Source organism: Ips typographus, linkage group LG11 (genome assembly GCF_016097725.1).
Source record: "Ips typographus isolate SLU linkage group LG11, UJ_Ityp_2.0, whole genome shotgun sequence".
Lineage (NCBI taxonomy): Eukaryota > Metazoa > Arthropoda > Insecta > Coleoptera > Curculionidae > Ips > Ips typographus.
The window spans coordinates 4666779-4681350 of NC_138432.1; the positions used below are offsets into that span (position 1 = coordinate 4666779).

Genomic DNA, 14572 nt, shown 5'->3' on the forward strand with positions numbered 1-14572 from the left:
TTAATATTCTTTTATTGATTACCTACTGATGGTGTTCTATTAATTAAAAGGCTATACCATTTTTTTTTTTAAACCTAGAAATAGCCATATAAAATTATAAGATTAATCGACTTACCTGTAAGGATGATTAATATTAATTTTTCTTCGCTTGTCCTTGATATAATTACACATGTAGTTTCCGTGAGTCATGTTCTCGGCACGATGTTTAGAGTAAAAAAAATTGTTTACTTTCCCCTTATCGCTGGTCGTTGTCCCGATCCTGGTATTCATTTTGTTTTGTCGTGTTCAAGGTACGCGTCGAAAATAAAATCGCGTAGTGGAATATTGTTATCGAAATGCCGAAACGCAAAATTAGTAGTGTGGAAAAGAAAAGTGAAGTGAAAAAACTCAATAAGAAGCTTAAGAAGATTCAGAATAAGCTGAGCTCACTGGTTTCAAGTGATTCTTCTTCGTCTCATTCCTCATCCAGTGAAACTTCCAGTAAGTAACAATGTTGAAATAAGAATGAAAACATGCGATTTCTACAACACTCTAGGCAGCACGCGCTCGCGAAATAGAAAGGTCTACATACACTAAATTTTAAATGAGATGAGATCATGTGATCTCAATTAATCTCAGGCAACATGCGTTAGCCAAAACTAGTAACACTCGTTACTGCGTAACACTTGTTACTGCGACAAACCGTGTATTTTATAAGAAAATTTTATATTTTATAAAAGTTGCATCTTGTCGAGACACGTGTATAATAAAAATTTCAAGTTTGTCAGTTGAACAGTTTTCGAGATATTTTCAAAAAAGTACCAAATTAAATAACGAATTTTGACGCCATCTGGCGGTTAAACCGGACAACGTAGCCGCGCCAGCTCAACGTCACGTGATAGCCCTATTCATCAGCTATCTTCAGCTCTATGACGTTTTTTTTCTGAATGTTTCAAATAAAGGAGTTATTGCAAATTTTCTGGTAAAGTGCACCGAAATTGTATCAAAATGACTGTTTTTTTGCAGTTTTAGATTAGGGTACCTGGTAAAGCACCATATTGGTACTATCTCAATGAAATTCCTGTTTTAGACTAATTTGGACTTCAGAAATTCAATTCTGGTGTCAAAATGACGCTAACTAGTACCATTTTAAAGGTGACCTTGATTTTTGCATTTTAGGTACTTTTCAGGGCGTGGCTCCCTTAATATAAGAGTCAAAATCGCGATTTGACCCTCTACGCCACTTTTAAACTAAAAACCCAAAGGTATTGGAACTTGAAACGGTTCAAGTCGATTTTGAATAATAAAATAATAAATAAACAACAAAATTTTGATTTTTTCTTTTCGAAATTTTGCTTTTAGCATTTATATGCAATAATATGTAGAACGTCTTCTAACGTAAGTATGAAATACAAATGATTTACTGCAAATTATTAGATATTTCTGTGTAATAAACCTTAAAATTCAACACAGGTTCGCATTATAAAATCCCGTCCTCCGCAATTTTGCAAATGCTCTATAATAAAACGTGTGTCGTACATTCGCTAGTTATGATAAAAAGTACTTTAAACCCAGGTATGAAGCCAACCCACGCTTTGTCGTCTACGTCGTTAGCTTAATTTTTTTGCCACCAAAACCCAATTTAACGTCAAGTCACAAAACTAGGTGAAACTCTGCTACTGCAAGAATCGTGAATAATTTAGCAAAAAGTTTAAAATTGCTTCACTCGCACAAAACAAAAAACTAATAGAACTTTCGTACTTTACAAAACAAATTCTAGTGCAAACTTTAATTCAATCCACTCAAAAATGTCTTAAAGCCAATTGCTTTAAGGAAATATCTAAATTAATGTTATCTCGTTAGTGTAAGTAATGGGAAACAGTCACGTCAACCTGTTGAGCTTTTTCACTTATGGTTAATAAACTAGTCGATAATTTACTGGAATTTTATGACAATCCACAGTTTACTTTTCCTTGGAAAGTAACTTAAAATTATAATTTCATTCCTACAATAGTGCAGCTGTTTTTATAATAAATAACATGTATTTTCCTGTAATTTTATTCTGCACGAAGTCTTGTTTTCTTGTTGAATTTTAGCCTAAATTAAATTATACATTAGAATTGTTTATTTTGCTGTAGATTCAGTCTATACTTTACATATACCCTGTTTCTGAGAAAGGTATGCTAAATTTAGCTTAAAAAAATATTGCAAGTAATTTAAATTGTGTTGTCATATTTTAATAATTGATATAAAATACAAACTAGCACAAGAAACAGTTTTCAGAGAAATCAGTTTGCGTGCAAACACATTTTGAGATGAACGATAGATAATCTGATTGCTTATGGAATAGGAATAGGAAGCTATAGCATTTGATTTTTTCGAGATATCTAAGATGAAAGTGCAATTTTTGTAAAAACGCCCTCTATCGAAAAGACCGAAAACTAAATGGAACATTGTTTTGAGACACTCTACAGGACAGAAAATTTGGACCTTGGACTACTCCAACCACTTTTATTATTTTTATTACTTTTATGAGATTTTTACTATACCTTTCAATTTAAATTTTTTATGCTCAAATGATACGAAAATGAAATGATCAAATGATTGATACAAAACTTAATGACAAAAACCGTTGGCTAATATGCTTCACAAAATTCGCACTTTTCTTCAAAACTTCCAGGTGCATTATTTATTATTTCTAACAATTTCTACAGCAACTTTTTGCGTAGAATCCAGTAGTGTAAATAGTTTTTTTCTATTAGACACCGTTTTTGAGATACGCACAAAAAATCGTTAAAAAGGAAAAAAAATTGAAATATCAAGTGTTATATGTCATTAAAATGGTAGTTTTAAGATCTTTTCAAAAATTAAATAATATACAGGGTGTTCCATTTAAAAAAACAATTTTCATGTGCGTAACTTAAAAACCGTGTCCAATAGAAAAATACTAATTACACTACTGAATTCTACGAAAAAAGTTAGACAGTTTTGGTAAATTTTGTGATATTCTGGTTTGTTTATATTAATTTTAATTAATTACCCTTTCTAGGAAGCCGTTTATCAATAATTAAATAATAAACACTGTCCTGAATATGATATTAAAAAACAAACGTGTATCATATTCATCCGAATTGTGCACCCTATTTAATTTTATCCAATTACGTCAACGCGTTTCTGATTTGGAAGGAATTGAAACGCCTCCGTACCCTAAAATATTCCATAATTTTAGAAAACGTAATGAGCACGTCACTTTGAGTATTTATGTTCAACAGTTTTAAGTAAACCCACCTAAAATAGCCTTCACTTACATTCTGGAAGACCTTATGTGTTTTTTATCTAATTTTGCATTCTAGAGGTATTGCGAAATTCGACGATATTTCTTTCCGTCCTCAGTTTGCAAAAGAGGCGCTCCCTTTCCATTCGGAAACGGAATACAAATATCCCGATTTGCCAAAAAAAGTGGGTTTAGCGGTCAGGATTGATTATTGCTTTTCCCTCTCAACCTTTTATATATTTGTCCATTCACTCGGATTTCTCCCACACTCTACATGTTCAGCAAGTTCTAAACTACTTTAAACTGGAAACTTTGTAAGTAATCAGCTTGAGGCTTAGTGACACAAATCACATCTTAAAACATGCATCCTTGAATCCTTTAATGTATTCATTTCTCGTTCGGGGTCTTAGCAAGTCAAACGTTTATCTTAAATTGCAAACTAAAATCCTCAAAGGAAAACGTTCAAAAGCCGAAAATAGAGCTTTTCCCTGCTAGTCCGGTAATTTAGTACTGAAATTCAATTCTGCGTTGTCGATTTGTCACGATGCTCCACTTAAAATGTTATTTACTCCAGCAGAAAAATACGTACAAAACGAAATTTCTTGTAGAAGCTACATTACGCAGCATCACTCAGGTTGTTTTAATTCATCTAGGAAACTTATTTAAGAAAATGAAATTAATTACGAAAAGTTGCGAAACGGGAATGAAATTTATTGCTACTGTATCAAAGTGCTGTATTTCAGACTGGAAATGAATTATTCACTGACGTCGAGGGTAAGTCTGTAGGTAAAGTGGTGAAAATATTTTCAAATAAGATGAATGTGGAAGCTCAACGTCAATTAAACGCTCGTTTATTCTGGTTATCTTATTATTTGCTGCGAAAGCGAGCCTTAGATGCTACGAGAATTAAAACCAACCCCTGTAAACAGCTTAGCATTTTGGTAAATTCCCTTTTTTTAACGTTAAGTTACAAATTCAGACAATTTTTCTGGTAGCTTTATGAATACAAATTTCTTATTGATCAAAAATCATACTAATCTGGTACAATAACACCAACTTGTACTTTTTTTAACTGAGAGAAAAAAACATATTTTGTCTGGTTGTAACTTTGGCAACACTGCTTAAGTTACCCTAAATGATATAATCTGGCTATGTACTGGGTGTCCTGAATTTGCTGCTGCTACAAAATTCTGCTTAATTCAGAATGTAACATTGCAAAAATCCTCCTAAAGATACTTGGTTTTCAACGTTTATTCTGATTGGAGACAAAATAAGCACAAATTGAAGTACATTTTGGACTTTTCTAGACCAAAATAGTGGCCAAATTGGTCATGTCACGTGATATATAATTCAAGCTTGGGAATGGTTCGACAATTGAAAATTTTACCTTTGCAGTGTTGAACCACGAAATCGTAACTGGGCATTATAATAGGGTCACATGATCTCAAAAAACAAATATTTAACTCTCAGAAAAACAAAAACTAACAGAGTCACGTGACATTAAAAAAAATAATTTTTAAACTTTGGAAAGTTAGAAATTTCAAAATTTTGAGATTTTGAAACAGTCTTGTGATATTAAAAAATATAATTTTCAAAATTGAATTTTGATGGTTTAGGGATTCAAAGGATTCAAAATTTCTGTCAAATATTGTAAAATGGTCACGTAACCATAAAAAGTCCGAAAATTCAAAATTTTGATATTTTTAAGTCACGTGACAATAAAAATTATATTTAAAGCTTGGTAATTGTCTACACTTGAAAATTTTATTTTTTAGGTCTCTCTAAATCGTAGTTAAAAATTGTAATACGGTCACGTGGCTATAAAAATTAAATTTCAGTCTGTAGAAAGTAAGAAAATTCAAAAATTTTATATTTTGAAACAGTCACGTGACTATAAAAATTCAAATAAAATCTGAGCTATCTTTTCTCTTACATGAGAATTTGACGTCAGTTGTTAAATAACAAAGTTATTCTGGGTTAAAACAACGAGTGTCACAATAAACGACAGTTTTGTCAAGGATGATTTTGGCGGACTCTTGCGGCCAAACAGTGTAACCAATTACGATAACTCACGCGAGGATAGGAAAGCTTAGAATTCGAGCAATCTTTTCTCTTCCATGGCATTTTAACGTCAGTTGTTAAATAACAAAGTTATTCTGGGTCAAAACAACGAGTGTCACAATAAACGACAGTTTTGTCAAGGATGATTTTGGCGGACTCTTGCGGCCAAACAGTGTAACCAATCACGATAACTCACGCGAGGATAGGAAAGCTTAGAATTCGAGCAATCTTTTCTCTTCCATGGCATTTTAACGTCAGTTGTTAAATAACAAAGTTATTCTGGGTCAAAACAACGAGTGTCACAATAAACGACAGTTATGTCAAGGGTGATTTTGGCGGACTCTAGCGGCCAAACAGTGTAACCGATAACGATAGCAAAGCTAAGAATCTGAGCTATCTTTTCTCTTCTATGACATTTTCACGTCAGTTGTCAAATAAGGATGTTATTCAAAGTCATAGCAACGAGTGTCACAATAAAAGACTGGAATGGAATTGGTATTGGTATTGAATTTCAGCCGGTCAAATTTTGAACTTTTTAACGTCACATGCTCGAAAACTTTGTTTTAAACGTTAATGTAAGGAAAATTTCAAGCGTGGAATTGGTTGAATAAGATCACGTGACCATTTTGACAACTGTCAAAATATTGAGTTTTGCGCTGTCAAAGTTAAAAAATTGAACTTTTAAGGTGACGAGACCAAAACTACCGAATATTTAATTAAAAATATGAATCTACTTTTTTCGTATTTGGAATTAGTTGAGTAACCTCATGTGACAACTGTCAAAGTGGTAAATGTTACCTTGTCAAATTTTGATTGTCATTTTGATAAATGTTAAAGTATTGACTTTCAACTTTTGACAGACACAATAAAAGACGGTTTTGTTAAATATAACTTTAACGCCCTCTACCGGCCAAACGGAACAACCAATCAACTCTTGTATCTCTTCAAATAACCGAGAACCTCTCATATTTGACGTCATTTAATTGATGAAATTGAGAGCTCAATATAGTCTACTGCGTGGCTTACTTTCCTATTCATCATAAAACTAAAACTGACAGCCTTTAAATTTACTGAGTTGAGCTGAATAATAATCTAGTTACAACCCCATAACCGCTATGTAAATCTAGGCAATGTCGATCTAACCTTGGCCCAAATGGCCAAATTTCTCTCCAAGTCTTTGAAATGCCAATGTATCCAGTTGATTGCGAATTCTAATTAAGTGGTGCTCGTCAGGTTTTCGGGTGGGATAATTGAAACTTTCCCTATTATATTAGCATTTCAATTTTGGCTGAAAAACCGATTTCCAGGTGTTACCTTTACCAAACCATTCTTTGGGGGATAATCCGATAAGTGAAAATCTAGTTTTCACGTTAGCACTGACACAGTTTTCCAGTGCGCGAGGTCGTTTCTCCCCGAGAGAAATTATTATGGATCCCTTCCAGGCTATGAAACTTTATTACGTTTACGCCTCTATAAATTAGGGTTGATATAGTTTTTATAACTGTCCCATAAAGATTACAACAGAGTAAGCTTTAAAGATCAGAATCATAATTGCTCAAATTGCCTCATAGTGATAATACCTCAAAATTGCCTAAAATAGAATTCTTTCAAATGTTTTTTCATTTTTAAATTCAGTTATAATGCCACTGGTATTGAGATATAATTATAAATTTTGATGAAATACACCCTTGAAACTAATTTTTTATGGTCACTTGACAGTTTTTAGGTTAGATTAATTAAGTAGCATGTCTGCTTTATCAATTTGTACGTGATATTTTGACTCAAAATGTCATAAGGATACAATAAAAATGACTTTCTCAGGTTACAAGAATGTTTTTCCAAATTTTAAAGACCCAAAAGCTTAAAATTGATTTTGTCAAATTCACGTGACAGTTTTTAGGTTAGGTCAGGTGACAATGTAAAAGCTTTTCCAAATTTTTGACACTTGATTTGACCTGTACCGAAAGCTTAAAATTGAAAATTTCTAAGGTCAGGTGACGGTTTTTCCAAATTCTGACAAAACGAAAAATATTTTTTGCTTTTGCCTGAAATTACGGGTTATATTTTGACGTTTAAACGAATTTTCTAACTGTCATAGTAACGAAGTTAGCACTTGTCACATAAAGACACCTATCATTTAAAAGAAACACTAAAAAAATTGGTTTAGACAGCGGTAAAATAGGAAGAACCACGTCACATGATTTTGATAATTCAATTTTTGAGCTTGCAACACTGTAAATGTCAGTTGACATTGTCAAAAACGGTCACGTGACCTTCAAAACGCAGTTTAAACTTCGAAAAATTGGTAAAATAAATTTAGACAGTCGTAAAAAGTTAAACTGCAAAATACACGTCACGTGACGTTGATAATGTAATTCTGAGCTTGCAACAAAGTGCCTCGAATTACCTCGAGAGTGTACATCAAAACACCTCGACGATCTACCCCTCGAAACAAGTTTTTTACATGCATTTTAAACCCTTTTGTCCACGACCAACCAATAATGTACTAATATTCAGCGTGTTGACAGAAGCTAAATGAGGGTCATATAACGTCAGAGTAATTAAAGGAGCTTTTTATACACAATCAAGTCCAGCCTAAACAAATTGGTTACAACATTTGTCCTGGAAAGTACAACTACACTGTTCAATGTAAGAAAATCTGTAAATCCTTGAAACTAGGTAAGCAAAACTGGTAAATGGTTCTTATGTTTTTACCAAAAACGTTCATTCAAAATTATTTTTGTTGCTCTCACAATGAAGGATGCTTTAAAATGAAACTCACATACCTGTGCATGTAACAAGTACCTAATAAGTTTGCTGTACTAGAAAGTACTTACCATTGAGTATAGTGTTGAAGTAAAATCATCCCACTTCAAAGTGTTCAACCACTGTTGAGTTAGATCCGGTTTTTTTTTAAGTAAAAGACTTACACGGTTGGGCTTTTTCCTGAATTGCTGTTACAATGTTGCTTGAAACACTTACGAACAGGCAGCAAACAAAAATTACCTCAAGTTTTGGTTTTAAACCGTAAAAATTCATCTAATCCTTAAAAAACTCAATTTCCACAATACAAACTGTCACAACTATTCCCGCCATATTGGAATCTTCTGTGGTTTGCCAAGTTGACATTGACAACGTCAGTGCCCTCGCGATCGTAGGCGGCGACGCTGGGTTGCGTTCAGAAATCACATCATGTTGTTATGTAAATAAATTGTTCACGTGACCCATTTTTTCCCCAATTTCGCCAGGATGCGTACACCGACGGGAATTCTAAACGCGACCCTGATTGTATCAAGTTTGACATATCAGTTGTTTTGGCGCCATTTCGATTTTATTTCGGTACTTTTAAAACAAATATTTGCTTCTTGCGCTGTAATTTTTGTTATAGATGAATTCGGATAGTGAAGTGATTAAGAAATAGTACCGGCTGCCAAAACGACAAGTACAAACTTGCTACCAGAAAAAAAATCGAAATCATTGTACATGTCAATTTAGTAAGTACTAAGCAGATTAATTCATTTTCTGAGAGAGTTTTATTGGTTTATTTTAAATTGTGTATTTTACATTGTGGACCACCTATTCAATGCTAAGAAGTACGTTGGACATTTAACTTCACTTGGTATTAGTGGTCGTGGACAAAGTATAGTATTATCCTCGTTTTTTATGGCCATTAATCCCACGGGAGGAACAACCCCTTAGGGATTAATGGCTATCATAAAGAGCTCGTTGAATAAAACACTATTAAGCATCTAATCCTTTTGCGTTCAAATTTACACGCATTACGCTACGTTCAGTGAAACCATATTCGTTAAACCAATCAGATTTCACGGTGATTGACAACAAAATTGACCAAAGACTGTAGAGAAGTCTTTGATGTAGGATGGGAGCTCTCGCTGTCTTTGACTGTTCGCTCGTTTCTAATCCCCCATTTTTGTGTACGGTCAAAAAAGCAGCGTTAATGCCTCACAAACTCCATATTCCATCTATAATCCTATCGATTCCGCCTCAATCACCTCTTACATATATATTTCACACTCCGAGTGTCACGCCTTTAGGCCCTAAAATTAGACTTAGGACACTCACATGCGTCGGGATAAGTGTACAAAGGTGAAAATTTAATTTGCCCGTCTGGATATTAGACACATCAAAGGGACGTTTTCAGTTCATTGGGGGAATAAACGCGGTTCCAGAGGGTTTTAGTTGCGGTCTTGTGCAAACGGGACTGTTTGATTAACCAGTTTGGTGTACCTCGCATGTATATTTAGAAGCGTACGCATTTGGCTATTGTATTTGATGCCGCATAATGCAGCTGCTTCATTAGTGGACACACTCTCCATATTTAAAAATATGCAAATATTTTAGTTTCTTTTGATATAGAAAACGTACAGAGAACCCTGATGATGAAATAGGTCAGGCAAAAACTCTAGAGAACGTTTCTGTGTAGCTGCTACTCGCAAAATTGATGCTTTGAATAAAATTTTTAGTCTCAACTATAAAAGCATAGAAGAACCACTAAAAAATAGTATATTTCATTACCAGTACAGAAATGAGGGGAAGTCATACAAGAACGGAAAATCAATTTCTGGACGAGTAATGAACGATATTTTTTATTATACTTAGGTACCTGAAATCAACATAAACAAAAAATATCGCAAAAAATTATTAAGAAAATCGGGAATATTTATTTTTATTTTTAAAACAGTAAAAATGTAAGTACATACAACTCAAATTAACAAAAAAAATACAATTAGGTAATTCTAAGAAAATTAATTTTGGACAGAACCGTTATTATTAATAGTAATATTTATTGTACAATTCGTATTATTGTTGAAGCTCAATCCCTTTTGCATTTCTTTTTGTTGAACTAAAGACTCTGCTAAAGATGTTGAAGCGGAGTGTTCGTGTGTGCTTTGGTTCTCTTGATTGACTGTTACAGATGTTGTAGTTTCCAAGTTACAAGGGCTAAACAACTTCCGTGATACTTCAATTTTTCTTTGTATGGACTCTTCTATATATCCTTCTGCTACATTGGAAGAAAGCCATCCTCCGTGTCTTTTCAAAGTGAGCAAATCACCGCCGTTTTCCACCAACATGGTTGCCGAAGAGCGCCTTAGCCCATGTCCGGTATATTCTTCGGGATTTTTTAGTTTTAGGTATTTTGCAACAAGTTTTGGAATACCACTGATAGTATGGCACCCAACATGTTGAGCGTAACATCTTTGGTTTCGGTATGCAACAAATAATCTTCTACTCTCCATATGTTTAGGGCGGAGATCTGCGTATTTACGGTAAATTGTACAGGGATCGAATTTGCAATTTTCATTGGTAATGGTAAACCTTCTTGACCTGTGAGTTTTTCCATCTCGTAAGAACACGACAAGGAAACGCCCATTATCTTCCACATCATCTAAACTCAAACGTATTAAATCATCTCTGCGGCATGCACCGAAGATGCCAAACACTAAAATTACTTTTGCTAGTAGATATTCTCCATCTGAAGCTTCACATAAAAATTTGGTTACTTGTTCTGCTGTAAGAATCTTGGATTTCTTTGGTATATATCCTACAGCTAGTCGTTTCAAAAAAGCAATCGTTTTTGGATATTGATGGTGAGTATTTTCTTTTATTGCCAAACAACTCTTTAACATAGAGAATCGACTCCATAAAGTGGAGGATTTCATAGTGTTGGCTTTTTCAGAAAAATATACTAAAAGAATATCGTCACTCACAATTTGATTCGTTTCTGAGTCCGCCATTCGGTAAAACTGTTATATTCTTGTTCATATCTCAACCTGGATTTCACTGGTAATAAATCTGCACTCACTTCTGCCGCTCGTTGTAAGATATTTTCGGGAATATCCCGATTTTCTTCACAATCTGAATTCATTTTTGCAAAATGTAATAAATCACCGCCTTCTTTACAAGAAAGCCTAGAATGTCATTTTAATGGCGGCGTTATCGGATTTTTTTTTGTACACAAACCTATGGAGATGCAGTAGAAAATATGTTTTTTTTTATTTTTTCGTGTAGTTGATTAGAAGTTGTGAGTGAAAAATCAAAGAACGCTTCATTCCTGATCCAGATATGTATAGATATGGCTTTTTATATCCAATAAAGTCCAGCCAAAGCAAGTTTGGTTAGAACCCTTTGTCTTGGAAAGTACAACAAACTAATGTAAAAACTGCTCAATCAAAGAAAATTTGGAAATCCTTGAATCTAGGTAAGCAAAACTGGTAAATGGGTTTTATATTATTACCAAGACCTTTCTTTTAAAATGTAAATGTGCCAATAGAACTTCTAAAAATTGTCCTGTTTCTTCAGAGTAAACCTTTGTTGCTCTCAAAATGTAACTCACATACCTATGTATGTAAGAGGCAATAAGTTTACTGAATGAGAAAGCATATTGTACTTACCACTGAGTATTGTGTTGGAGTAAAATCATTCCACTTCAAAGCTTTCAACCACTGTTGGGTTCGAGCAGGGTCTTTTGGAAAGTAAAAGACTGACACTTTTGGGCCTTTCACCAAATTGCTTTTAGAAATTTGGCAAACAACCAGTGGACGGCATATTGTAGAGGCAATAGAATTTAAGTTAAAAAACCAACCACAAATTATAGAACAATGAAGGAACAATAACAATAGTGATAACACAATAAAATGAACACAAACTACACTTTCACTAGAACAATAAACATATAAACAACAATATATAATAGCAAACAAAAATTACTTTGGCAAGTAATCCCAAGTCTTGACTTTAAACCTTAAAAATTAATTTAATCATCCAAAAACTCAATTTCCACAATACAACAAATGCAAACTGTCAATCCCATATTTCGGCCATATTGGAATTTTTGGCATGCACCTTCTTGGCTTTCTTGTACAGAGGGCGGTGAATAAATACATAAATACTTAATTTTCACTGACAGAAAATAAAATTTGTCATTAATAAATAAATCGTTGCTATAGACACATTACTCGTTTCCTTTTTTTCTTCGGGTTGCCATAGGATATATCTAGTATCATGGATATCTATGTTTATTATTAAGCGCACGGAAAGAGGGATCGGGAAAAAATTCCGTGCGCTGTTCCGAAAATGTCATATTTACTGTATTTTATAAACAGTTGAAAATGTAGTATTTTCTGTTAAGTATAATAAAAGTTATTTATGGGACAAGTGTGTTATGAAGCAAAAAAAGTGCATTGTCATCAGCATCTGGCTTATATCTCCTCCATCCCTTTTATGGTATAAGTTTTAACAGCTGTGCAAGTTAAATGATTAAATTTTACTTTATAAAACTGACCCTTACACTGCTTGTTGATTCTTTAGCTGGAAAATCGAAATTTGTTTAATTAAAGTTCAGTTACAACCGTTTTACTATATCTCTAACTTCAGATGCAATATGGAAAGTTTTGAACTGAAACAGGAACTGGAAAGTTTGGTTTTGACATTGTACATCTTAGACAGATTTCCTGTTATAATTTTAATAAGGTTTATGTTGTTTAAACGGTTTTTTAGGTAAGTTTCAATAAGCTGATCAAGATTTCCCTATAATATCAACTTGTATATTATCTTTACATCAGAATGCAAGCCTCAACAGAATGTTTATCAACACATTAAACATTGCATTTTAATGTGGAAGGAATTGTATTTCATAGATAAACAATGATTAATCCAAAGTTATGTTCTAACTTGAGTATAAATTTTAGAGTTCATTCATTTCACGTGTTCCACTATTTCTTACTGACCCATTTACACACCAGCTCACATCGAAGATCATTATTCATTTTTATCGTTTGTTTCCGTTTTGCTTGTATAATCCTAGTCTTAAATATGGAAATGGTGGGGTTATTCTATAAAACCAATTGAAGTGTAAATGAGCCTTAAACGTATACACACCCCATAAGCTGCATAGCGTTCTTAATTCAAGCATGCGATAAGAATATAAAGTAGATTGCAGATTGTAGGCGAGTGAACCAAAAAAAGCAATTTTCCGCAAAGGAAAATCCACTCTCCAAGTTGCATTCAAACTGACCGAAACAACAAACGTAATGTCTGCCTTTTGTTCCCTATACACTGGGTATATATGAGATCTTTAACTCGGAAATAATGCAGACAGATCGTGTTGTCTTCTCCAACAAAGTCCAAGTGTTTGGTTCAGTTTAATCCTGCACAACTAAAATCCCAACAAATTACACTTTAAAGGAATTACAATATGTGGTAATAAATGTAATTATTTGAAAGTGGGGGGATAAAATTGGTGTTGACTCTTTGATGCACGTGGATAGGTGTTTTGCCAAAGAGGGAATTATAGGAGTCAAAGTTTAACTTTTCTATACTGTTGCATGGCTTGGTAAGTTGATATTCATATTTATTTGCCCAAGGCAACGTATTAAATTTATAAATGGAGAAAATTGATGTTCGTATAGTGTAATTATGACTTTAATTCAGGCGAACAAATCGTACTAAAATGTTTTACTTCATTTAAAACCAACGAGAAAGAGAAAGGCTGTTTTAGAGTTTGATCACCCTGTATGCAGTTTCAGTGGGAATTTGCCTGTTCAAAGTTCAAATTCAGGTTTTTTTAAGGCTTTTTACGCAATTTTTATTTCAGGAACTTTTTCTATATCTCTGATAGTTTAGGAGATATTCTACACAATCTATTGTGGGGACTGGATATTTAATTTCCTTGAAAAAGTGCTTCAAATCTTTGACTGTAAATATCTCAGCTGTTTTTTAAAGTACCGCAACGGTAAACCACTTACAAAATTTCGTTTTTTCTTTTCTCTGTAATGGTGTGCTCAAAAATTATATTAATATCTTCTGGTTTACAGGGTGAGTCAAATAAGCAGAAGTTGTTAGAGTTTTGTCACCACGTATAGAGTTTCAGTTGAAATTGGTAGGTTTAAAACCCGGATTCAGTTTCTTCAAGGTTTTTTACGTGATTTTCACTCTTTGAAGTTATTCCGTATCTCTAGTAGTTTAGGAGATTTTCACAATATTCATTTATGGTGACCAGAAACTCTATTTCCTTGAAAAAGTGCTTCAAAACTTTGACTGTTAATATTCTGGCTAATTTTAGAGGTAAAGCAACGGTAAACCACTCAAAAAATCCTTTTTTTATGCTCTTTGCTGTGGTGTGCTCTCAAAATCACCTTAGTAGATTCTGCTTCACAGAGTAAGTCAAAGAAGTGAAAGTTGTTAGAGTTTGGCCACCCTGTATGTAGTTTTAGTGGAATTAGTAGGTTCAAAGCCCGG

General features: G+C 33.5%; 2 protein-coding genes across 2 annotated transcripts in view; one reads left to right on the forward strand and one right to left on the reverse strand.

The window, feature by feature from the left end:
- The first annotated feature begins 261 nt into the window (after positions 1–261).
- The window catches only part of LOC145735120 (hexosaminidase D-like), a 132671-nt gene continuing 118360 nt past the window's right edge, over positions 262–14572 (forward strand). Inside the window, exon 1 of the mRNA XM_081988875.1 lies at positions 262–480. The gene's annotated coding sequence lies outside the window, so the exon portion shown is untranslated. The remainder of the gene's footprint in view (positions 481–14572) is intronic.
- LOC145735121 (uncharacterized) lies at positions 9905–12219 on the reverse strand. Its single transcript, XM_081988877.1, has 2 exons — positions 11728–12219; positions 9905–11673 (listed from the first exon to the last, which is right to left on the reverse strand). The coding sequence occupies exon 2, from the start codon at positions 11068–11070 to the stop codon at positions 10081–10083; it is 990 nt and encodes a 329-aa protein (XP_081845003.1). The 5' UTR covers positions 11071–11673; positions 11728–12219; the 3' UTR covers positions 9905–10080.

Excerpts from the sequence above, each read along its gene's own strand:
- LOC145735121 (XM_081988877.1), bottom strand. The coding sequence starts at position 11,070 with ATGGCGGACTCAGAAACGAATCAAATTGTGAGTGACGATATTCTTTTA.